Source organism: Thunnus thynnus, chromosome 10 (genome assembly GCF_963924715.1).
Source record: "Thunnus thynnus chromosome 10, fThuThy2.1, whole genome shotgun sequence".
NCBI lineage: Eukaryota > Metazoa > Chordata > Actinopteri > Scombriformes > Scombridae > Thunnus > Thunnus thynnus.
The window spans coordinates 16,838,406-16,861,774 of record NC_089526.1 but is presented as its reverse complement, the minus strand read 5'-3'; the positions used below and the strand labels follow the sequence as shown (position 1 = coordinate 16,861,774).

General features: G+C 41.4%; 2 protein-coding genes across 3 annotated transcripts in view; one reads left to right on the top strand and one right to left on the bottom strand.

Annotated features, from left to right (window-relative positions):
- Positions 1 to 16: 16 nt before the first annotated feature.
- Positions 17 to 11,806, bottom strand: erp44 (endoplasmic reticulum protein 44). Its single transcript, XM_067601592.1, has 11 exons — positions 11,658 to 11,806; positions 7,205 to 7,277; positions 6,525 to 6,564; positions 6,126 to 6,241; positions 5,068 to 5,252; positions 4,858 to 4,973; positions 4,566 to 4,740; positions 4,236 to 4,347; positions 3,973 to 4,114; positions 2,739 to 2,841; positions 17 to 2,273 (listed from the first exon to the last, which is right to left on the bottom strand). The coding sequence occupies exons 1-11, from the start codon at positions 11,715 to 11,717 to the stop codon at positions 2,166 to 2,168; spliced, it is 1,230 nt and encodes a 409-aa protein (XP_067457693.1). The 5' UTR covers positions 11,718 to 11,806; the 3' UTR covers positions 17 to 2,165.
- Positions 11,807 to 11,898: 92 nt separating this feature from the next.
- The window catches only part of invs (inversin), a 22,106-nt gene continuing 10,635 nt past the window's right edge, over positions 11,899 to 23,369 (top strand). The window contains exons 1-5 of one of the 2 annotated variants that reach the window (XM_067601583.1): positions 11,899 to 12,050; positions 12,625 to 12,734; positions 20,546 to 20,645; positions 21,481 to 21,644; positions 23,027 to 23,200. In XM_067601583.1, coding sequence (XP_067457684.1) covers positions 12,732 to 12,734; positions 20,546 to 20,645; positions 21,481 to 21,644; positions 23,027 to 23,200 — 441 coding nt within the window. In that variant the 5' untranslated portion in view covers positions 11,899 to 12,050; positions 12,625 to 12,731. Of the gene's footprint in view, positions 12,051 to 12,624; positions 12,735 to 20,545; positions 20,646 to 21,477; positions 21,645 to 23,026; positions 23,201 to 23,369 lie in introns of both variants that reach the window. The other variant, XM_067601582.1, reaches the window with a different exon arrangement.

Below are 23,369 nucleotides of genomic sequence, written 5' to 3'. Positions count from 1 at the left end.
ATCAGACAACACAACATCCTGTAAAATGGTTTTTAATTTACTTTTTTCATTTTTTTACTCTTCTTCCCCTCTGAGATGACTGGTTTAGAAATGGCATCACACCCCCCCTCCCCTCCTGTTGCTCTCCTGTATGTGTAGCTGATATGTCACTATGCAGGCATCTGTTGGCCTCTATGGAAGGGCAGGACAGTACAAACTTAGCAATGGATCCCCATACCCTTATTTAAATCCCACTTTTGGATTCATTCAAACTCAGCGGATCTCAGGAATCTAGACTTGTACCAAAACCTCAAAGACATATAAAGAGACAAAACCATTTTTTAAGAGAACTCGTATAAAGTGGCAGACTGTAAATTTCCACCGTTCATCACATGGGGGGGGTTCCCCTCTTGTCTCTCAGCTTTTGAAAACACTGGGAAGGACGCAGTCTTTCTCCCCCAGCATTGGTGACACATTTGACAACAGGTGACAGCCAAAAAAAAAAAAACAACAACAGCCATTTTGTTAATTCGTGTTAACGTACACCATTTCAAAACTTTTTTCCCCCTCAATTTGATTACCAGGAACACAACTCAGAGGTGTTACAGGAAATATTGTACCTATATAAAGAGCATCCAGCGCCTTAGACTTTTCATGTTTTACAACAGTGGAAGTGATCAATCAGCCTTTTAGACGCTGACCAGAAAACTAATTCCAACAGATTGGTCTTGAGTACAAAATTAACAATTCCTGATTGCATAAGTATTCATGTCTGTCAAGACAATACTTAATGGAGGCACCTTTGGCAACAGTTACAGCCTGACGTCAATAGGTCTGTAAGAGCTTTACACATGGGGACAATGATTCTTTCCCATTTTTCAGTCACTCATAGTCTGAGTGAACAACTATTATCCTGACACAAATTCTGGATTGGATTTAAGTCTGAACACCTTAGCCAACACATTTGACTTAATGTTTATCTTGCTGTAAAATACATAATCATAGCTGCATATTTTCTCCAGGATTTCTCTGCATTTTGCTGCATTCGCTCCACCTTGTACCGTCACAAGCCATCCAGGGCTTAATACAGAGAAGCCTCCACACAGCAGGATGCTGCCACCAGTAGGCTTCACGGTGGGGGTGGTGTGTTTTTGGTGATGTTCTACATGGTGTTTAGTATGATGGGCAAAAAGCTCATTCATTTTGATATTACTGTATTTTCTGTTGAGTTGTGTTCAATGTTGTAAAACAAAAAAAGGTCCAAGACGGGAGATTTCTTTTTATAGACACTGTAAGTGACATCATAACCTAATAACCATTTAGTACCAGGGAGAGAAGGGGGTGCATCTCAATAGGCTGGAGTAGCTCTGTCTCTTTATCTTCTGTTTCAAGTCATGATTTGAAATTATGTTGCCCTTACCCAGTATTTCAAAATATTTTTCTATTCCTTCAGAACTTTGTGTGTGTGTGTGTGTGTATGTGTGTGTGTGGAGAAGATGTGGAGATAAAGCTACTTCAAACAGGCATGTCGTTACAACTTGTGCTATACAAATGAGTTAGAGTAGAGTTGGTCATATTGAGATGCAGCCATGAGGTCAGTGAGACTAAACAAGCGTCTCCTATCAGGCTGAACTGGACTACCCACAGATAAGAACCATACGACTGGAGTGAGGGAACTGTTCTGGTTTGTTTCTCTACAAAAAAAAAAAAAAAATCAGGGTGATGAAAAAGAAAAGGAATAAAATAAAGAAAACTCTGCATTTAATTTAGACCAACAATGAGACTCCCATGTAGCACAAACATATATACAAGCTCCAAAAAAATCAAAGTAAAAACACTTCTCATGATGTCCTAATGCCCCTAACCCCTACCACACATTTCCTTCTTTAACCCTCTTCCTTTTAATCCAAAATAAAAATTGTACGTGAAAGAGTTATGAAAATATAGGTTATTCCAACATGGTTGTGTCATGGACTGCGCTCCTCTGCTCTCCTCCTCCCGTTCTTCTTTTTCTCCTTCTTCTTCATTCTCTTCTTCCTCCTCCTCCTCCTCAACATCTATCTTTCTCTCTTCAGTAAGGGTGTTGGGTGTTGCTGTTCTGTCCCGCTGGCCTGTCCCAACCCTAACCCCCTCCCTGACCCCGGGGCGTGGCATTGAGTCACAGGATCACTGGAAGGCCGTTGAGGTCACAGCTCGTCACGGTCCCTGAGGATGGTGTAGCGAGTCTCGCTGGGTGCCAGTTTCTGGAACGAGCTCTCTGGAGGGCTGCTGGCTGCTTCTCCTACTATCTCCTCCTGAGAGTGAAAGTCAAAATTCAGAAAATCAAATGTCACATGACATAGAAAAATCCAACTTTAAAGGAACTATTAGACCTTACCGAGAGTTACATGAGAAGAACAAAACCACTCTCAGGTGTGTAGCTGGCTTGATTCTATCTGAATTTAACAAAATCTGCCCACTAGCACCTTTTTACACTTTGGTTTTTGTATGGACTAAACAAACAAGATATAATGTGTTACTCAATGAGATTTAGAGGTTCTGGTAGGTGAGTTTTGTTACCTCTGGACAAAGCCAGGCTAGCAGTTTCGCCCCATTTCCAGTTTTTGTGCTAAGCTAAGCTAAGCGGCAGCTGCCTCCAGCTCTCTATGTAGCATACAGACATAAAAGTGGTATCAATTTCTCATCTGACTCTTGGCAAGAAAGCAAAAAAGGTATTTCCCAAAATGTCAAACTATTCCATAGCGTGTGCTGATGCTAACCTGTCCGGGCGTGCTCTCTGTGGGGTCGGGACCATGGTGAAACTCTCGGTGTAGCTTTCCAGAGTGAAGGTCCAACACAAACTGTTTCAGCCTGCCAGGGATGCTGTAAGAAGCACACACAAAAATGTAAATTAACTGCGTCTTTGACAAATGTGTCCACGAGGCATTCCTACACACCACGTTCCACAATAATGACAGACCTGCTCGAACTACAGAGAAGGTCAGAATTAACCGCTGATATGAGACAAAACAGCTCTGGGCAGCAACAGAGGACATTAGTTCCTGCAGACGCGTCATGAAGCAGCATTAATCCATATCAACGCTGTCCTGTGAAGTGTGCTTATTAACGACAGGTCATGAACTCTTTGTCATATCACACAGGCGGAGCTGGTCCCCATGTCACAGCTAACCCCGTGTGTCAGAACAGCATGTAGGCAGACGCAGACGCACGCGCACACACACATACATATAACATACACTGTGCTAATGTAATTACAAGCTGTGTGCCACATGCAGTGGTGATGTGATGCAATTAGGTTGTGGAGGGCTGGTCAGTCCTCGGGGCTTCTGTCTATCTGATCAGACTCTGATTGGGGATGGGAGGGGCGGGGGAGGCAGAGTGGTGGGGGGCAGAATAAATAAGATTAAATTAGATTAGACTGGATTAGTTTAGCACTTATTGCACGTGCCAAATCATGTCACATTAGCTCCGGTGTCCTGGCCCATTCATAAAGGACAGATTTTAGGAGGTGTGACATTTTTCTGGTGTTCAGTGCACCGAGGATTATGGCGTGTGTGTGTGTGTGTGTGTGTGTAATAAAATTGACTTTTATTTAGGAAGATCAGATCTTGTAATGAACAATTTCTCATAGCTGTGAATGATATCATTTAGCTTAATTGTCCAAAAATGTCCAAAAGAATGCCAAATATGTCACACCGATCTGACATGTGGATGATTCATTTGATAATTACAGGTGCATTTGTGGTCAGTTTTCATTTATATTTGGTTAATTCTTTCTGCAAGATACAATTATCAGCTCATATTTTTATCCCTAAAAACTTTCATTAATGTTTCAAGGGAGGTGCACACACATAGTGGTATTGCAAATGAAATAACCTATATATGGTAATATTGCGGCTCCCTAATTTTAAAGATTAAATTGCTGCACATATACACAGTGTATCTTTGTGAAAAACTACATTTTATATAGAGAAACTGAAAGGCAGTACTTACGCGAGGTCTTTAAAGTCAGGAAACACATACATGTGCCTGAATGAGTCTATAGCGATAACGGGACAGTCAGCTGGAGTTTTCTGGATGTGGAGCAGAGGATGGCGGAACTTATCACAGTCCGCATGCAGGAAGTTTATGGACCCTGAACAAGAGAAAGAAACGATCCCATGACATACATACCAGCTCTCTACACAGGGCTGTAATAAGTCAAGTATAGATAAACTTGGCAACACTGCCACAAACACAGACACACACACACTTACCTTTCTCACTGATGAGCTGGCGAGCCACTTCATGTTGGAACTTCTCTAAGCTCTCTGTGTCTTCTTTAATATGGAACAAGATGAGGAATGGGATCCCTTCTTCAGTCAGCTCCTGGGAAACACACACACCAACACAGTATTAGAGACAGATGGAGTCACGGTCTTTTTGTGGCTCAGCAGATGTACGACCCGCAGACTCAATGAAAACCCTCAAGGCTGGTTTCAGTGTATTTCCGTCTTTATACATCTATCTTCAGACGAAAGCAGCCACAAAGCAAAAGTTTATAATCATGCTGACAATGTTATGTGTGCAAAAATCAGGTAACATACCTCTCCATTTTCAAAGGTGATCTCCCTGACCAGAGGCACACACTTGTCCTGGGCCCAAGCATAGGTCAGGTCGAAGTTGGTAAGTGAGCCGAGGTAGACCATGTCAGGGACGCTCTCCCCCACAGGTTTGTAGATCACGTTGTCTCCACTGAAGCGCTCGGCCTCAGACACAGCACTAGAGGAGGGAAACGGTTAAGAGGAGTTCAAGAGGGGAAACACCTAATATATCCACTACATATGGGCTTCATTTGAATGGTTGAAGGAGAAGAATCAAAAACATAGTGCGTCTCACCCGAAAGCAGCCATGAACATGCAGTCGTCCCGAAGGATGTTGGCAACTTTTTCATATGTGTGGTAGTTGTCTGAGTCCTTTTTATCAAAGTAACCTATGATGTTCCTCTTGCTCCTCTGTTGAATAATAAAGAGACAGAAAGTGTTGGGACAAGAATGATAACTGTGTGTGTGTTAGTGTTTTTACAGACAGGGTGTGTTTGCCACTCACATCCACAGCTTTAACTTCCTCCATTGATTGGATCTCTTTCACGGGGTCGACCTGCTGCTGGCGGATAAAGTCAGCGATGGCCGCCACCGACCTCTGACCCCTGTACTCCCTTTTCATCATCATCCCGTTGCGGAACAGCTTCAACGTAGGATACTTAGTGATGCGGTACCGCTGGGCGATATCCGCTGCACAGAGGTGGAGGAGAAGTTAAGTAAAGAAGGACAAATCAATTGATGAAGAGGAAGGAGCAGAGTAAAAACACATGGGGATGGGTGGATGAGGAGCAGCGCGGTGACAGAGACGGCGGTTAAACCTCAGTCTGAAAACACTGCCTTCAGTCAGCTCGGAGCTCTGATCTCCCACATGAAAGCTGCCCCCCACCAAGAGTAAATATTCTCTCTGCACACAGTGAATGAGTGTGTGTATGTGTGTGTGTATGTGTGTGCACGCACATGTGGCAGGTGTCAATCTCCCTGCGGGGTGTCTCTAAGCCTCCAGTCTTCACAGGAAGCAGCAGTTTTGTCATTAGTCTTCAAACAGTTTGCAGGTCATCAATAATTCTCTTTAATTTGCTTTATCTCAAAAGGCTGAGGCTGGCGGTTTGTGTCTCAGTGCTTTGGTGTGGCGGGCATCTATGTGTGCATACGTATGTGCATCAAATGTAGTGAGGGAGTGTGTGCGGGCCTTTTTTACTCCTTGTATATGAATAGGGGTGAGGGTGTTATAGCAGTTTAGGGCATTAGATAACCATAAGCAGCAGTCACCACATATAACACAACTAAATACTAACAACAACAATCATTTGGTTAATAGATTCATAATTTATGTCAGCTAAATGTTAAAATACCAAACATTTTCCGGTTTCCGCTTCAATATTATTAAGATTAGTGTGTCAATATGAAATAAATACTTTGGCTGCTGAACAAATTAATAAATGGCTCTACTGTCTTGTGATGGGAATTTCTCAGGTTAAACAAACAAAAAGAGATCACTTCTATCTGTATGTTGTTTGGTATTGTCCTTGACAATGTTAGAAAGAAAACAAAAGTAACACTTACAATGTTGGTCACAGTCGACGCGCGCAAACACCACCTGCTTGGTATCAGGGAACTCCTCTCTCACTATGTTAGATGCCTCCTCAAAAATTGGATGGAGCATCTGGCTGAACCTACACCTGTAGGGCGGGTGAGGAAGCGGGTGTAAAGTCGAAGGGTTTTCCATGATTTGTAAGTAAATTAAATAGATTTTTAAAAATCCACTAGACTAAATTTTGCTGTCATCTCATTTCACATATATCAGTTCCATCCTTTAATTAGAACAGCTCAGAAATCTATGAGATTAAATCTCCACAGCGGATGACAGTAATCAAATTATATTTATGGCACCATGTGGTATTCACAGCATCCTTGACATAATATACAGATTCAATGAATGAGGAAGAGAAGCGACACACTTACCAGTCTGCGTAAAAATTCACTAATGCCACCCCAGCATTATCTGCAAGAAAACACACACAAACAAGAAATAAATACAAGCCTCTACACATTACTGAATATTCTCTTGAATGTATATTTGGTAGTAAAATTAATTAATTTGGCTCATTAATCTTAAACCCTTCAGTTTTCTGTCAATAGAGGAATGAAATAATACCGGGAAGACTGGAGAGCACTTGCAGGGCATTTTATTAACAGAAATTTATGACCAGTGACTCATGGCCATATACATTTATCTATCAAACCACCTGTCATTAAATGTCTAATTGGTGAAAGGTGAAAGCAAAGAGGCCACACCTACAACAACGTGGAGAACAATTATACGAAAACAGCAAGTAACATCAAAAACAACTGAAAACTTTGTATTTTTTACAAAAACAATAGGTTGTATAATGCTATCCACACACAGTGGGCCAAGTTCTTCCTTGGCCACTAAATAACTGAAATCTGTCAATTAGTTTTTGAGATGCCCCTTTAATAAAGACACAAGCAAACAGTCAGACAGACTAAAAACGTTTCCTCTCTGGCAGAGATCACAAAAATGGAGAAATGAATATGCAGCCTTAAAGACAACCAAGCAGGAATGGTGGACAAAGAAGAAATGAGCAATTGTTACTTCCAAAGAGTTAAGTGTGACGCCTTACTTAGGACATCGTCAATGTTGCCTGAGTCCAGACTGGTGATTTCTGCTTGTCCAGGAGTTGAGAGGCCCATCACCTACAGACACACAGGGAAGAGGCAGGTTAGCAATTAAAACATAAAAACACAGAAATGCTAGTAAAGAAAATTATTTGGGGAGGAGGACAAAACATAATACTAGTTAAGACAGAGTGAACCGACAAGCCTGTCAGCATACTGATTGTGTTTAGCATACTTCTGGCTCTATCTGTGTCAGCTGAGCACCAGCTTTCAGTGCAAATTATAAACCAGAGTACTAGATCCATGCCTTTGTGAGACCCTTCTGTGCTCCCTGGCAAACTAGTGGTGGTGTAATCCCTGCAGTGTTTCCTGGATCTGGTCCAGGCTCTTCTGCCAGTCAGTTGTTCATGGCGTTGAGCTTAATATACAGTAAACAATGTCACCTTATACTTGTTAATGACTGCACAGCGACAGGCAAATTACGCTCTCATGATTTCCAGCGTAACTTCCTTTTTCACATCAATATGGTTTCTTGTGTGCATGTAAAGGTGGAATGGAGTTACATACAGGTCTGGGTTCACATACCATAGTAGCAAATGTTTCAACTATTGAGTTTGTCCCCTCTTAACCAATCAGCAAATGTTATATTCATGGACTGATAAGAATTATTTATGATTGTGACTTCCACCTCTGAGGATATATGACATTTTCCTATATAAGGTAAAGAATGTAAGCATTATACAAACATATACAAACACATATTTTAAACATTTATACGTGTGGCGTATAACGTAAGTGTCAAATCTAAGTGAAGCAGTAGGGTTGACAGTGAGCTCCTCCTGATCATTCAACTCTTATCCTCATGTATTTGCATTCTTACTCTTATTTTATCAGTTACTCTCTACTCAAATAATGTGGCCGTTTCACATGATGATATAGCACAATTTTTTACAAACATCCTCTTTCCGTCAGGCGTTTTCTCTGACATCTCATCTGTTAGCAGACATGGTCGGTCTGATGCTACATTCCGAAGAAATACCAAGTTGCACATTGAGCAAGGGGAGTTTTCTGAGATACAATTATTTTCCGTCGTGTCATAAAAATTACACTAAGGTTTAATTTTGAGCATTACGGGTTATTACAGGTACCGACATCATAGTTAGTTAAAGTCTCCTTGCACTCAAAGTGTGTTTCGCTTCTTGTTCTTTCAGTCGTATGTTTGAGCTTCACTGTGCAGACTGATGTATGTGCAGTTTGACACTAGAAAGCCGTTTTCACATTAATCTGCTGGAAGTAGTTTCTTAGTGCTCATAAAAAATCTGAGTTCAAGGTGCGTCCCTTCAAGCACGATTTGTGACATCACAACTAGTTTTTGAATCTAAAAATACTAGTTTTTGAATCTAAAAATCCCTCATTTATCAATGTATTTTTTGAATCTAAAAATACATTCACAAATGAGAGAGAAGAGGGAAAAGGAACAATTTTAACTAGTTAACTGAATCTTTTTGTGGAAAAACCATTTCAGACACAAATTATTGTTCCAATCAGAGTATTCTGATATGTTTTAAAACATGTGTGGAGAAGACCTTCAATTACAAATATCAATGACATTAAATGAGCTTTTGCATGGGGAACAGTATTTAGTGTTAGGAAAACAAAAATCTTGCAGGCATCCATTTTTCTTTCCTGAATCTTCCTCTCTGGACCACTGAAACAAGATTAAACTTGTAATTATGATGTACCAACTGGGGATTTCTGAATTCCAACTCTGATTGAAGCACTGCACAAAAGAATGCTGCATGAGAGGGATCGGCACAGAGAAAATTTAAGGGCTACGATGGCATCCACTGCAGGGTGAAATGGGGAAGAGAACATGTTGGAGATGTGCTTACTGCCAACTCAAAACATAGAGACACCAATTAAAAAAAAAAAGATAGCAATGGCCTAAATTAACTCTTTTAATAACAGAGCCTAAGTTTGACAATGCAGATATGATGACAAGCTGACCAAAGAAGACTACATTATCAAAACTTTGACTCCTTTACTAAACTATTTCATCAAGAATGCTGTCGCAAGTTTTATATCAGCCACTGAAACCAATACTTCTACAAAATTGCAACACTTTTAAATTATGCTTGCAGGAAGTGTTTATCTACTGTGATCTGTGCTGACACAAGAAGCACCCTTTCTATGTGAATACAGAAATGTCAATATATATTATCTAAAGAAGATTGCACATTTTCAGTGAAACTGTGAAACAGCCAGAGACAACATAAAGATGTGACTCAATAAACCACAAAAGTTTCTACTCAAATAGAGCTGCAATAATTAGTCAATTAATTGATTAGTTGCCAGCTATTAAATTAATTGGCAACTAATTCTCTGATTCCAGCTTCTCAAATGTGAATATTTTCTGGTTTCTTTAGTCTTCTGTGACTGTAAACTGAATATTTTAGGTTGTGAACTTTTGGTTGGGACAAAACAAGACATTTGAGGGGATGAGCTTGAGCTTTGGGGAACAGTGATCAACATTTTTCCCTATTTTATGGACCAAACAACTAATCGATTAATCAAGAAAATAGTCTACAGATTAATCAATAATCGCAAGTTGCAGCCCTATACTCAAGCATACTTTCACTCACGCACAAACCAACAGTCAAAGTTTAATTAGGGCTGCAATTGACGATTACTTTCATTACTCATTAGTCATTAATCTCCCAGCTATGGTTTTGGATTAATCATTTAATCTATGAACTGCCTGAAGAGTGAATAAATGTCCATTACAATTTCTCAGAATCCAGGAAGACATCCTCAAATTTCTTTTTTGTGAAAACAAAAGTCCAAAATAGACCCAAAGATATTCAATTTACACCAAATAGAAAGAAAAGAAAAATAGCAAGAGCAGCCGGAACCAGCGAATTAGAAGCATTTAGGCTTAAAAAATGACTTAAATGGTTTATTAATTATCAAAATAGTTACTGGTTACTTTTCTATCAATCAATTTATCATTTCAGCTCTATATTTTTGTATAGAAACAAATCATGTTTCTCTTCTGCTAGTTGAAAAACCATTGTAAAATCTTGTACAAATCCACCTGTATCTCTGTGCACTGCGCTTCATCACGAGTGATACATTCCTCATTTACTATTGCATCTTATACAAAAAGGTGGGATGGTCCTCCTTAACAAACAGAAGGGAGCAGCACTGTATGTTGTTTACTTATAAGGCTCTACTGTAAAAACTGCCAAGTTACCTCTGCTCTCTGCTTAGATTTAAATACAAAACTTTCAATGTCAGGTCACAGGACATTTTAACATTAGCTGAACCTCTTGTCACACTGAACACACATAAGTGGGCTCAAATACTATGCTGTATACATAAAAAAGGAGAAGTTACACTCTCTAATTTCAGCTGAACACTTTAAAAAGGCTGTATTTATGTATTTACAATCACAATTTACTTTTCTTAAGGTGAAACTAAAGTCTTGTCTAATGTCTGTATTCTTGTACACATTTCTCTTGAAAAAAAATTCCAATGAGACTATCTGTTTATATGAAGGATTAAACCAATATATAAATTATTTCCTGGATCCTTTTATCAAGTTGAACCATCTTAACTTTGAAGAGGCAAACTGTCACTGTGCTCTTTTTTTTTTTTTTTTTTTTTCAACCACATACAATTACACATCCTTCACACTGATATGAAATACCTCAACTGCTATGTGAAGATAACACCCTGCAACACTAAAGACAAGTTTTCATATCAGGCCCCAAACTCTCACAACAGCACACACTAGTTCCGGGTTGTCAGCCAATGAGAATGAGCCACAACAGAGGAATTCACCAACCGGCGAGCATCATTCAGAGACACATTACAGACACACGATAACTTTATATATCCGTGTTATAACAAGTGTTTCGCCTGATTAAACACAGCAGATCAGCCCATTATTTAAACATTGACTGACCGGGCCAGCAGACAGCATTTATCTCCCTGCTGTCAGGATGTGGTAGCTAGATGCTTCACTGCTACTCAACAAAGTTAACAGGAGTCAAACTTTAGCTGATTAACTTAAAAGTTTGGATTAACAATGTGTGATAAAGGGCAACATCTCGCTTATATAAAGTGGATTAAGGCTAGTTATAACCCTCCAGCTAACGTTACTCAACACTACCGGCTAAGTTGACATTGCAGCTGGTTTGTTATTTGAGCCGCAGGGTTCAATCACATTCATACGGCCTCTTCAATAAACCTGATAAATAACTTCACTCACAACAGTGAACGAGAAAGTCAAATTAGCCACTTTTACAGCCACGTCTCATCGGTTAGCTGGCAGCTAACTATGCAACGGCTAACTAACGTTTACTCAGCTAACGTTAGCCCGCTGTGGTAACTGTTAGCTAAAAAAAGCAACTGACTCTTAGTACATATACCGAAGCTGAGATATAAAATGCTTACCAGCAGTAAAACCGTGACGGAGCAGACATCCAGAGATGGAGATATTGCTAACAATTTCATTGTACAGTGTAGTTTGTGGAGGTGGTGGTGTTGAGTCTTCCCTGTCTGTCTTTTCCTCACTGCAGCAGGAAACCAACGGCGAACCAATCTCACGGTGACCACGGAAACGTAGAGGGATTCGCTCGGCTTTATGGGAAACGTAGTCTTTCAACGTCGCCAAACGGCTAACCCTGGATAATCTGGAAAACTACAATCATGGCGTTATTATTGTTGCGTTATAATCAGGCAATGGGAGTTGTAGTTTTTTTGTTACTCAGACGGTGGCGATTCAACGGGACGCCTTGGAAGAAAACTTTCTAAAGACTTTAATCTGAGAGAAAAGCAAACAAAACGGTAAATATAACACCAACTAAGAGGTAGTGGAAACAACACTTAATGAGCATACAAGAGCATTAACTTGATTATTCGTTTATACATTGTCACACATTTGTTCCCAGGGCTTCTTTAGTACGCTTATGAATAACTGATTTCTCTTTTACAGGGGCGAGTTGCATCATTTTGCTTCACTTTTTGCAATACTAAGTTCGACCTGTTTTCACCAACAGATGTAGCAGTGCATTTCTATGTGGATCAGCAGAAAGATATCTTGCGGCAGAAAACTTGTCGAGGTTAAAACCTTCAGCTACTGTGATGCTCAACTCTCTCAAAATCTCTGCACATAGGTTCCTCAAAACAGAAATGGTGTAGTGTAGCTGCTGCTTATTTGAACACTACCTCCAAAACTTCAAACCAAAGATTGTAACTTAAAACAAAAAATTGTTGCACCTCATCAGATTAGACGAATCTGTCACTCTGAAGCATCCACCCACTGTCTATAAACAGCACAGTAGCAGTGTTATGCTGGCAGTTAATTGTGTGAACAGGTGGGCTGTTCTCAGGATGTGATTGATCCTCTTTCTCTTCCCAGGCAGGAGCCAGGATCAGGGCAGGTAGGGGACCTGGACGTGCACCCTCACCCATCAAGGATGCACTAAACTGGGGAACATCTGCTGGAGTGTCCCCCTTAACGCAGCTATGGTAAGAATCCAACACACAAAGAGCAGCTATGCAGATTTAATGTCTGTTTATCTGAGTATGCTGTCATAGTCAGTGGTTACTCTAGTGTTTGACCTCTACTGCCGGTTTATATTTCTCTTCGAGGAGTCAAAACCATTTGAGACTACATGTAACAAGCCTAATTGTGTGCCTAATTGTTAAGGAGATTAAGGTGTAATGTTGAATTGAATCCCAGCATTAATATTTTATGGGCTAAAGCTGTCCATAGGGGGTTCACAGTGTGAGAGCAACTCACAGATGGAGACAGAGGAAGATTTCTCTCACTCCCTCCATCTGATATCAGTGGTAAAGTTCTTAGTGTTTGGCATTATAGAACAAAATAAATAACCAAAAAAGTCTTCTTCCAGTATTAATATATATATATATATCACTATATCTGCTAAGGTATAAAAAATCACTGGTTGAATTGTCTTATGTGTTTAGTGCATCAGATCATTTGGTAATGTGAATTCAAACTGGAACAATTTTTTTCTGGTACAATTCTCAAATATTTTAGAAATCTATGTTATTCGTTGGACATCAAACTTGTATATCACAAGTAAGAAAAACAATTATGATATGATTATAATGGTTGATGATGACAAATATTAATATATTACTCAGCACTACAGTATATGTTACTACTATAAGTTTACTGGTGTCAAGATCTAAGATTTAAAATTTATTCTGACAGAAATGGTTGATTTATGTGATCATCGCTATGTGTCTCTAAAAAGACAGCAGGACCAAAACTTCAAAACTGTATAAGTTAAAAGTGAATAGACTAGACAGGTGTGATATTTATTGACGAAGTATTTTTTCTCTATACTGGATGTAAAGTAAGAAGTAATCGATGGATATGGCTCTAAGCGTCTGTTTGTTCTGGTTCCTGTTTGCAAAATCCTCATGTAGTCGCCTGCATTCTTAGTGGGCATTGTTTGGGGGTTATTTTCTTTTCTGAAGTGTTTTTTTTGGGGGCATTTTTAAAGCCTTCATCAAAGACAGTGGAGAATCGACAGGAAATGAGGGAGAGAGAGATGCAACAAAGGTCCCCAGCTGGACTTGCAGTGGGTACAGTGCAGTTAATGGTCAGCATCTTAGCCCTTAAACTACAAATGGGGATTGTATAATTTTTACAGAAGCTCAGTATTGTTGAAAATCAAGAGTGAGATATATGAGGCCAAAAGCTAATCTAATCTAATCTATTTGGACTTATTTTCATTACTGATTAATAACTGTTTTTTCTCTTGATTAATTGATTGTTTAGTTTATGAAATATCCGTAAAGATAATGACAGATGCCTATTATAGTTACAAGACCCAAATATCATCAAAATGTGTGCATCATCTGAAAGTCAAAAGACACAAAGGTGTTCAATTTACAACGATATGATAGCAATTCACCACACTTGAGAAGCCTTAACCAGTATATATTGGTGCTTGACTAATAATGATTTTATTGATTAACTGATAATCAAAATTGTTTATATTTTTCTTTGTGGATTGAGAGATTGAAGTGCAGTATAATAATGTCTTCTTGCTGTCAGATTCAGCCTTTTGTTACTTTTGTTCTGTCACATGAAATTCAGAAACTTTGTCCGTAGCCTGTGTTGTCTTGTATTCAGCTTCAAGGCAAATCAAGTGATGTATTAGTAGTTATTTTCTTCAGTGTCATACAGGTGTATTCTCTGAAGTAAGCTAACCTTGTCTAAAGATGGGATGCACAGTGTCCTATCACACTATCACTCTATCCTCTCCTCGTTTCACCCTCTCCTCCCTTTTCTGATTTTCTCCATCTTTTTCCATTTCGCATTGCTCCCATTGATTTTTTTGTTTGTTTTTCCAGCTGATTATGTCCCTGTACTCTGATTCGCCGGTGGGCACATTGCTCTCTGCACTTTAATTGGACATTTAATTAGATCACAGTTTTAGTCCAATTAGACTCAGAGGTGTGGGGAAGAGGGGGATGGAGGGCAGAAGAGGAAAAAGTCCCTAAGCTGGTCTCCGTCTCCCTTCTTCGTCTGTCTTTTTCTGTCCGCTTTGCTGTCTCTCTCTCCCCTCCCTCCTGAGGGCTGCTCATTAGTGATATAATGGGATGACACAAAACACACAGCTCCCCTAACTCTCAGAGTGTCTCGAACAGCGCCTTAACCACACAGACAAGGTGAGAAGGGCTGTATCAGCTCGCCGTTGTAGACATTGTGTGCTTGTTTTACTTTATAAAGTCTTGCGCTCTTCCTCCCTTTTAGTACTGAAGCGATGCAGAGGGTAAGCGAAAGTGTTTTGAGACAGAGCCGGGGTGTTATTAGTGCCTCTGATTAATATCCAGCACCTTCTGACAGTCTGCCAGTCACAGCAACATCGACCAGCCCACACACACACACACATATACACACACACACACCACAAACATTAACAACATGCTGGGCAGAACCCTATCGACTTGGTGGAGCGCTCTGGTATGATATCACTACACCTAATGAGACTAAGATAAGCCTCATTACCAGCAGCGCTCGCTCACATGCCAGTCAAATGCAGGGTCGTTCTACACCAGTTTTAGCTCCCCTATGGTTACGCCCTCTTCCCCCTTTTGTTGGCATAGTCCTCACACACAGAGCACCAACTCTGAGTATAAACAACACTGTGCCCCAGCGGACGAAAAACACATGGGTAAATGTAAACACACACGAACACACGCCCAGATGTATGCAGATATGCACTCACTTACGCTCAGGTGTAAGTTCTCAGAGGACACAAGTCAATCTCTGTGTCCCCCGAGCATTCACACACACCACCTCCCTCTCTGACTCCCTCCTACCCTCCACCCTCAGGAGAAAGATAGAGAACCAGCCTCTACTGTGTCCCTCACACTACACACACACACACACACACACACACACACACACACACACACTCATAAATCTCTTCATATCTGCACCGCTGCTTCTTGTCTTCCCTCTCTGTATGTCTGTATATGTGTGTGTGCATGTATAGATGGTGTGTGTGTGTGTGAACGACAGACAGCGGGCTGGGGTGTTTTAGCCACAGGCGTCACTACCTGACCCCCATGGCTGTGAGATTGACAGCTGTGGTCCCGCCTAATTGCATTACTCTCCCAGGTGATTGGCTCACACCCTGGGGGCTCATTTGTCGGGATGCATTGTGGTAATGATGTAAATTAGCAGATCTGCGTGTCACTCAGCCTTCTCCCCCCCTGCTGATTGGCCCCGCTGTGCTCCAGGGCTCGGCCCCCAGCTGAGGGAGCCAGCTCATTGGTCCTTGGGGAACCAGGAAGTCCCCCAGAAATAGGGCTTTACAGATTGGGCATCCCTGTGGGCTGATATTATCCATCCTCCCACCTCTTTACCTGTCAGTCAAAACTCAGGGACTGATCCCTGAAGCCTCTATCTCCTATCAGACACACACACACACACACACACACTCTCACACAGAGACATGTAGGTGGTATAGGCACCTGTAATAGCCCCATGTTGGCTAAGACCCTGAATGCTCTCTATTCTAACTGTATAAACTGTTTGAAAATACACTAAAAAGTGTGTGTGTGTGTGTGTGTGTGTGTGTGCTCGTCCAGAATAGAAATAAAGGCCACAGGCTCAGGCTCTGTTCCCCACTGCTTACCCAGCATGCCCTAGCTATGTCCTCTATCAAAACCAGACACCATCACAGTGACAGACAGCTAGAGAAACATATAGACAAACACACTTGTGCACAAACATGTTCACACACACTTTGACTCCCTGGTTTCTGTGCCTGTCTGTCTCAATAACATCAATTGAAGTGTTAGTTACAGTAAATGTCTGGTGTGTGTGTGTGTATCAGGTGGCAGCAGTGTGTATGTGCACAGCACTCCTGTAGTGTTGCTGAAAGGTTTCGTGGAAGTGTCTAGATTCTTTGTTAAACTCGCTGTGGTTATATGAGGCAGAATATGAATAAAGACTAAATAATGTCAGCATCAGCATGAATCAATACTTATACAGATGCACAATCACTTGGTCTGGACCTCAGCCCATGATCAATAGTTTACTCTGAGTTATTGTCTTCATATTAACAAGTGGAGTGCTCCCTGAGGAATACGTATGAATGGCTAAATGAGACCACTCCAAACCTCTCAACAGGACCTGGCGTTGTTTTTACAGCCTCCTTTGTTTGAGTTCAGACACTGCATCTCAAAAGCCTTTTTAGCCAAATTTGGATGCACTGTAGGTGTTTCCAAAACACTCAGGCCCTCATGAAACTCTAATTGCCTGCTCTCTGCAATCTGAATGTCCCTCACATCAATTCATGTATTGACGTGTGTCCCTCTTGTCAGTGTTTGGCAAAATTATGATTTTTTTTTTCCTGCATCTAAGATTATTCATAAATCAATTCATATTTTTTTATTGTAGCAGGTGGGGGACTTTCATATTGACTCCAAAAATGCAAAAAAAAAAAGATCAAAATAAGTCAACAAAAGTCAAGGAAAAGTTTTTAATGAGCTCCTGTCATGATTGAAAAGAAGCAGAGTCAATATCATATTGCTTCATTTTTCTCTGTGTAGCAGGATGTTAACATCAGAATCATGATTTTACTTTGTTTGTGGTGCAGCAATGGCATCTTAGTTATTTCTGCATGTGTTAGATATTAGTATTTGCACCACACTTGTGGAACAGCCCTCCTAACCATCTGAGGGCAGCACAGAACCTAGTCTCTTTTTTTAAAAAAAGGCCTTCTATTCAGGAGGGTTTTTTCATATTAAACCTGCAGTGCAGGACTTTTACATATAAATGAACGTCCATTACATTGAAGCCCTTGCCAAACAAGTTCACACAATGCTGATTAAGCCTATCACGGCCAGTTAAATCTCTCTGTATTTCACAGCATATGGAGTTTTTAAATCTCATGTCAGGGGCGACATTCCCGTGCTGGCTGTTTGGCCGTTAATTGTGTGGCTCTTCTAGAGTTTCCAAATGTTATCTGACCAAATGGACCAAATTCTGATAGTGAAACGAGTCATTTTGCAGTGGTTGTGTGACACTCAAAACAATTTATCCACCGTTTTACAGCCGCAACAGTAGATTATGGCCAGTGGTGTACTGGCTATAGGGCATACTGTTTTGGGAAAAATCCCGGTGTGCCAGTGGGCCGTCAAAAATATGTTTTTGGGCCTGCGGACCGTCTAACTATGTCAGATTTTACCGGCCATCTCTGTGTGCCTGTCATTCAGGGTGCACATGAGAGCGTGCTGCATGCCTGTGTCAGGCAATCACAGCCATGCGCCACCCTGTACTCTCACTGCCAGAAGGGGGAGACAAAAGTCCCACACTCCAGTTTTAACTATTATCACTATTTATGCCTCTGCGCTGGTGACAGCTGTGGCAGGAGGCAATATGTTTTCGGGTTCTCCGTCTGTCCTTCTGCCTGTACCTCCGTCCCATTCTCGTGAACACAATATCTCAGGAACGCCTTGAGGGAATTTCTTCAACTTTGGTACAAACATCCACCTTGGACTCAAGGATGAACTGATTAGATTTTGGTGGTCAAAGGACAAGGTCACTGTGACCTCATGCCCATCCCATTCTCATGAACGCGATATCTCAGGAACGCATAGAGGGAATTTCATTACATCTTGCACAAATGTCCACTTGGACCTCACAAAACTTGTCTTTGGCCATAACTCAAGAATTCATATGCTAACTATGACAAAGTTTCACAGAAATGTCTAATACAATGAATTGATGACATTTTATATCCAAAAGGTCAAAGGTCAACTTCACTGTGACATCATAATGTTCTGCAAAAACACTTTTCTGCCCATTATTCAACACCATAACTCAGGAACAGAAGGGGAGATTGTGACTATATTTCACATTTGGTCAGATACTGAATTGGTGACACTAATCTTGGGTGCTGTGCTCGTAATTTTATAGATCTTCTGTGCTGCCGGGTTGAAGATGTGTGTGAAGCATCCACATTTTAGAATTTGTAGTTTCTTTGCAGCAACATCCATATCTGAAGCATCATAAACTGTCATGGCTACAACTCTGTGTTCTATCAGAATCAGCTTTATTAGCCGAGCATGTGAACACATAAAAGGAAAACACATGTAATACCTTTTATTAAATTCCTTCAAAGTCTTGACTACAAATATTATATGAGTCTGGACAGACATGGATATAAAATGCCACTTGAGTGGTTGGTGGAGGCATTCAACCACGAGGCAGTATTTCTTTATGTTGTGTGTTCTGTGTTATTAATACTGGAGCATTTTGAGTTTCACTATGAATGAAAAGTGTGGTACAAATTAAATGTATCATTATTATTATTACTATCACACTGTGTGTGTATGCGTGCATGCACGTGCATTACTGACTGAGTAATCGCTGTAAATTGGAGATGTTTAGAGATGCTTGTGGTTGATTCTGGCAAAGTCCCTGTAAAAACTCTCTCATGGAAAATCACTTCCCATGACGTGGCACATGTGCCAAACACACACATACACACACACCTTTAAGTGCTGCATCTACCATCTCTCCCTCTCACCCTCCTTTACCTACTTTGCAGTAAATGTAGTAACCTGTATTAAGTTGCCGCCACTACTTGGCAGAGCGTGAGAAAGCAGCGAGCATGATGGGTAATTGCCATGCTGCACGCAGTGTCTACAGGAGCACTCTTTATGAGGTGACGGCGGGGAGCGAGAGGAGGATGAGAAGGAAGGATGGAGGACACCGGAGTATTCCCTCCTCCCTTCAGATCCCCTCACTTTTCTGACCAAGAGTTTAAAAGTTTTAAGGATTGTGTAATCAATCTGCCTCTATTTTATTGATGATTCCGATCAGATTTTCTCTATTAACAGTTTTTTATATCTCAGTTTTCATAAGTAATGCCTCGGATCTATTTGTGTGACAGTTAATGAAAATGTCTTGGAGAAATCTCAAGATTGTGGCATGGGTTTAGTTTGTGCCTCTAGCGTTTATGTGTTTAGGGGCAATAATTGATTTCTGTGTTGTGCCCCGCAGGGCTTGTCCCACATCTCTAAACACGCACATTCATGCACACACACACACGCACAGGAAAGCATGTTGCAATATTAATGAGACATGAATAAGACATGAAGAGAGACCCCCCTCTTATACGCTCACACCCTCCCCAGCTGCTTCCTGTCTGCAGATTACCCAGCTTTCACTGGGCTCTGGTTAAGTGGGGCCAGGAAGAGATTTAACCCCCTCAGCAGGAGCAGACACACACACACACACGGTGTGCACATACAACCACACACACTCCCTACTGCCAGCAAACATGGGCTTGCTTATTACGATATTGGAAACTATCTGTTTTATTGTGTGGTTGGCTGCTAACGGAGCTTCAGGTGTTTGTAATCTGGACAAAATATGATTGATGTTTAAGGATAATCATTTTATGTCTACTCCTCAATGGTGATCGATATTCACCAACTTAGGCTACAGCAGAAGCATTAACTAGCTGCTTCAGCTTGAGGTGTAATGTAAACTAAATTGACAAAATTTTACTGGTGTCTGTGGAAGTGGCAGTTACCTAATATTTATTTCAATTTTGGGTTTCTGAAAACAATTTTGAGATTCCCAGTAGCCACTTTAACAATCATACTATGCATTAACTCTTTGACTGGGTCCATTTGTGAGGTGTACTTAGAGCTAAATAAATCGTAAGGAAACCGTCTAGGCTCAGCTTAATGTCACCATATTAAACACTTGATAAGTAAAATGGATGTATGTTGCTGCAAATTGAGTTGTGACCTTCCATCTGTTTGTGTTGTAGGCCTCAGCGACATCTAGCCAGGGACCTGCTTCTCTGGGCTCCCAGGTTCATGCTGCAGCTGTCAACGGAGATAGGAGCGCCCTTCTCAAACTCATCACAGGTAAGTAACCCTAAAAATGATTACAAATTCATTCACTACCACTACCTCAGCTGCATCACACAGGTGAAGCAGACACACAGGAGCGCGTTCAGTTCACATTAATATGTAATACTGTAATGCTTTATTGATTTCTATAAGGACATTTTCTTTGCATCTTCACCATCTGCAGAGAGGTCAGAGCGCAGGGTCAGCTGCAGCAGAGCACCCATGCAGCTGGTAGGATATTAGGGTTTTGCATAGGCAAACTACAGCAGAGCAGGTGCTCGCCAGCATGCAAGCTGGAACCTTGTTCCTGCTGCTAAAGCATAGTCCTCCTTACGCACAGAGGCACCCTTCTTCCAAAGCGCTGGCATTAGCTAAACAATTAACTATGTTGATATTTAAACAGGAATATGCAGAAAATGGAGTCTTACTCAGGCTGTAGAATAGAAATGTGGCAGAAAAATATAGAAGAGCATCAAATTAATTTTGCAAATTAAGCTACTCTTCATAAGGAGGAAACAGGGTCTTTCAGTTTATTAGTGGTACAGTATTTCCTTATGGCTCCCAGCTGCTCCAAATAAATTGATTTATTTATAAAAGTGGAAGTGGAAATTCCCATAAAAGTGAAGCAATGAAAGGTTTAAAGTATAAGGAGTTGCCTTTCAAAAACTGTTTCTAATGTACATCACAAGCCACCTAATTCTACTTTGTTAAAAAAATCAATGCATTTCGACCAAAATCTTGTTCTCTGTTTAAGCGCATCCTCAGACTTAAACCCTCAACCTCCCCTTCTACTTGGTTTGTATGTGTTTGTGTGTCTGCCTGTGCATGTGTGCCTGTGTGTATGTAGCAGAGCCTTCACTGCGGGACCGTGAAGACCAGTTTGGCCGGACCCCTTTGATGTACTGTGTGCTGGCTGACCGCCTGGATTGCGCAGAGATTCTGCTGAAGGCCGGAGCCTCGGTCAACAAGACCGACCACAGCCAGCGCACAGCTCTGCACCTCGCTGCACAGAAGGTACGGACTCCACACATACACAGGTGCACACACAAATGCTGATGTGTGGCAGCCCTTCTTTGTGATGAAGGGTATGGTAGAGTATATATTGAATAAAGTTGACCACGTTAATCCACAAAACTGCATAAAAGGATGGATTTAAAAAAGAGGATGGATCTAGTAAAGGTTTGGTGGCAAAAAGAGGGAATTTATGACAGTCCATAAGCTCCAGTGGGAAGCCAGTGCCCCCTAGTGGCTGCAGTTATGGCCTAAGGGCTTCTGGAGAGGAATCTTAACTCAGTTATAATCCTGCCACACAAACATTGACGCTATGAGCATTACTTGCACACATACATACACATTATCAATTATTCTGCATGGAGAAAGTCCCGTTTCACAGCCACTGAAACCTGTGAAAGAAGATAGAAAATTGTTCCAACATTTAGAGGCTTGATGTTCTTTTCACTTCAGTTCAGACTCAGGAACAGTCAGAAGAGACAATGTTAATAGGAACACTTCTTGACAGGGTGGTCTGTTCTCTCTAGAGGGATGGAGCAGGAAAACAGTGGGATGTGCTGCTAATAATATCTCTTTACAACTCACTGGTAGCTTTTTTACAGGAGTATACTGATGCAGGATCATCATATCATTGAAGAAAGAGGGGAGGTAATAGGCTTTTGGGGTCCGTGTGTATGTGTGTGTGTGTGTTTGTATGTGTGTGTGTTGGGGGATGATAGTGATGGGAAGCCCTGTCTCTTTGACATCTGATCAATAAGTGGCTGAGACAGGGAGAGAGGCCAGGGATTACCGATCTAATTGGACTGAGAATAGGGAGGATGGGAACACACACACACACACACACACACACACACACACACACACACACACATGCTCACAGTCTAGATGCATGCTCACACACGAGATAGATCCGTCAGACTGTGGCGTTGTGGTCACAGGATGGCAAATATACAAAACACACATGTACGCCGTCTCACTCACATAGACATACAACCTGCCGTCCCGCGACAGCTGTTGCGCAATGCATCACCTAGAGGCCCGGTGGTGAGAGGCTTAGACCAAAACTGAGGATGATGATGAAGATGATGATGATGATGTGGAGGGGGGCGACAGGCAGAGAGCAGCTGCTCTGCCAGGCCACAGAGCCGCTGTTTACTGTTTAACAGCTCATCACACACGCTGAGCAGAGAGGCAGGAGGAGTGAACGAAGATGGATGACCTGCGGATTGAACCAGACACCGCTAAAAGCCTGGGGAGTCTGTGTGTGTGGGAGTGTGTGTGTCACTGCTGCTGGTCCATGACTAATTTTGAGGTGAATTGCTGATTTCTGAGCTACTTTGTATAGGATACTATCTTACAGGGATCTCTGTGTCTGTGTGTTGCAGGGGAACGTGCGTTTCCTGAAGCTGCTGCTGTCCAGGCGGGCTAACTGGCTGCAGAAAGATTTAGAGGAGATGACCCCGCTCCACCTGGCCACCCGACACCCCTCTCCAAAAGCCCTCGCCCTGCTGCTCAAACACATCGGACCCGGAGAGGTTGACACACAGGACAAGAACAAGGTATTACAGTACAGATACAGACACACAAAAAAGGAGTCAGAAGCTTGTTTGTCTTTACAACTGCTCATAGTTTGTCCTCAATCAGAAACCAGCCAGTCTGGGCGTCTAACCAATAACCTGCAAAGAGATAACTGACTGACTGAAGATAGTTTGTTACAAGCAGCAGGAA

Excerpts from the sequence above, each read along its gene's own strand:
- erp44 (XM_067601592.1), bottom strand. The coding sequence starts at position 11,717 with ATGAAATTGTTAGCAATATCTCCATCTCTGGATGTCTGCTCCGTCACG. Across the intron at positions 4,974-5,067 it reads AGGAAGTTAAAGCTGTGGAT|AGGAGCAAGAGGAACATCAT; the intron begins GTGAGTGGCAAA and ends ATTATTCAACAG. Across the intron at positions 2,274-2,738 it reads CAGAGAGCACGCCCGGACAG|GAGGAGATAGTAGGAGAAGC; the intron begins GTTAGCATCAGC and ends TTTCACTCTCAG.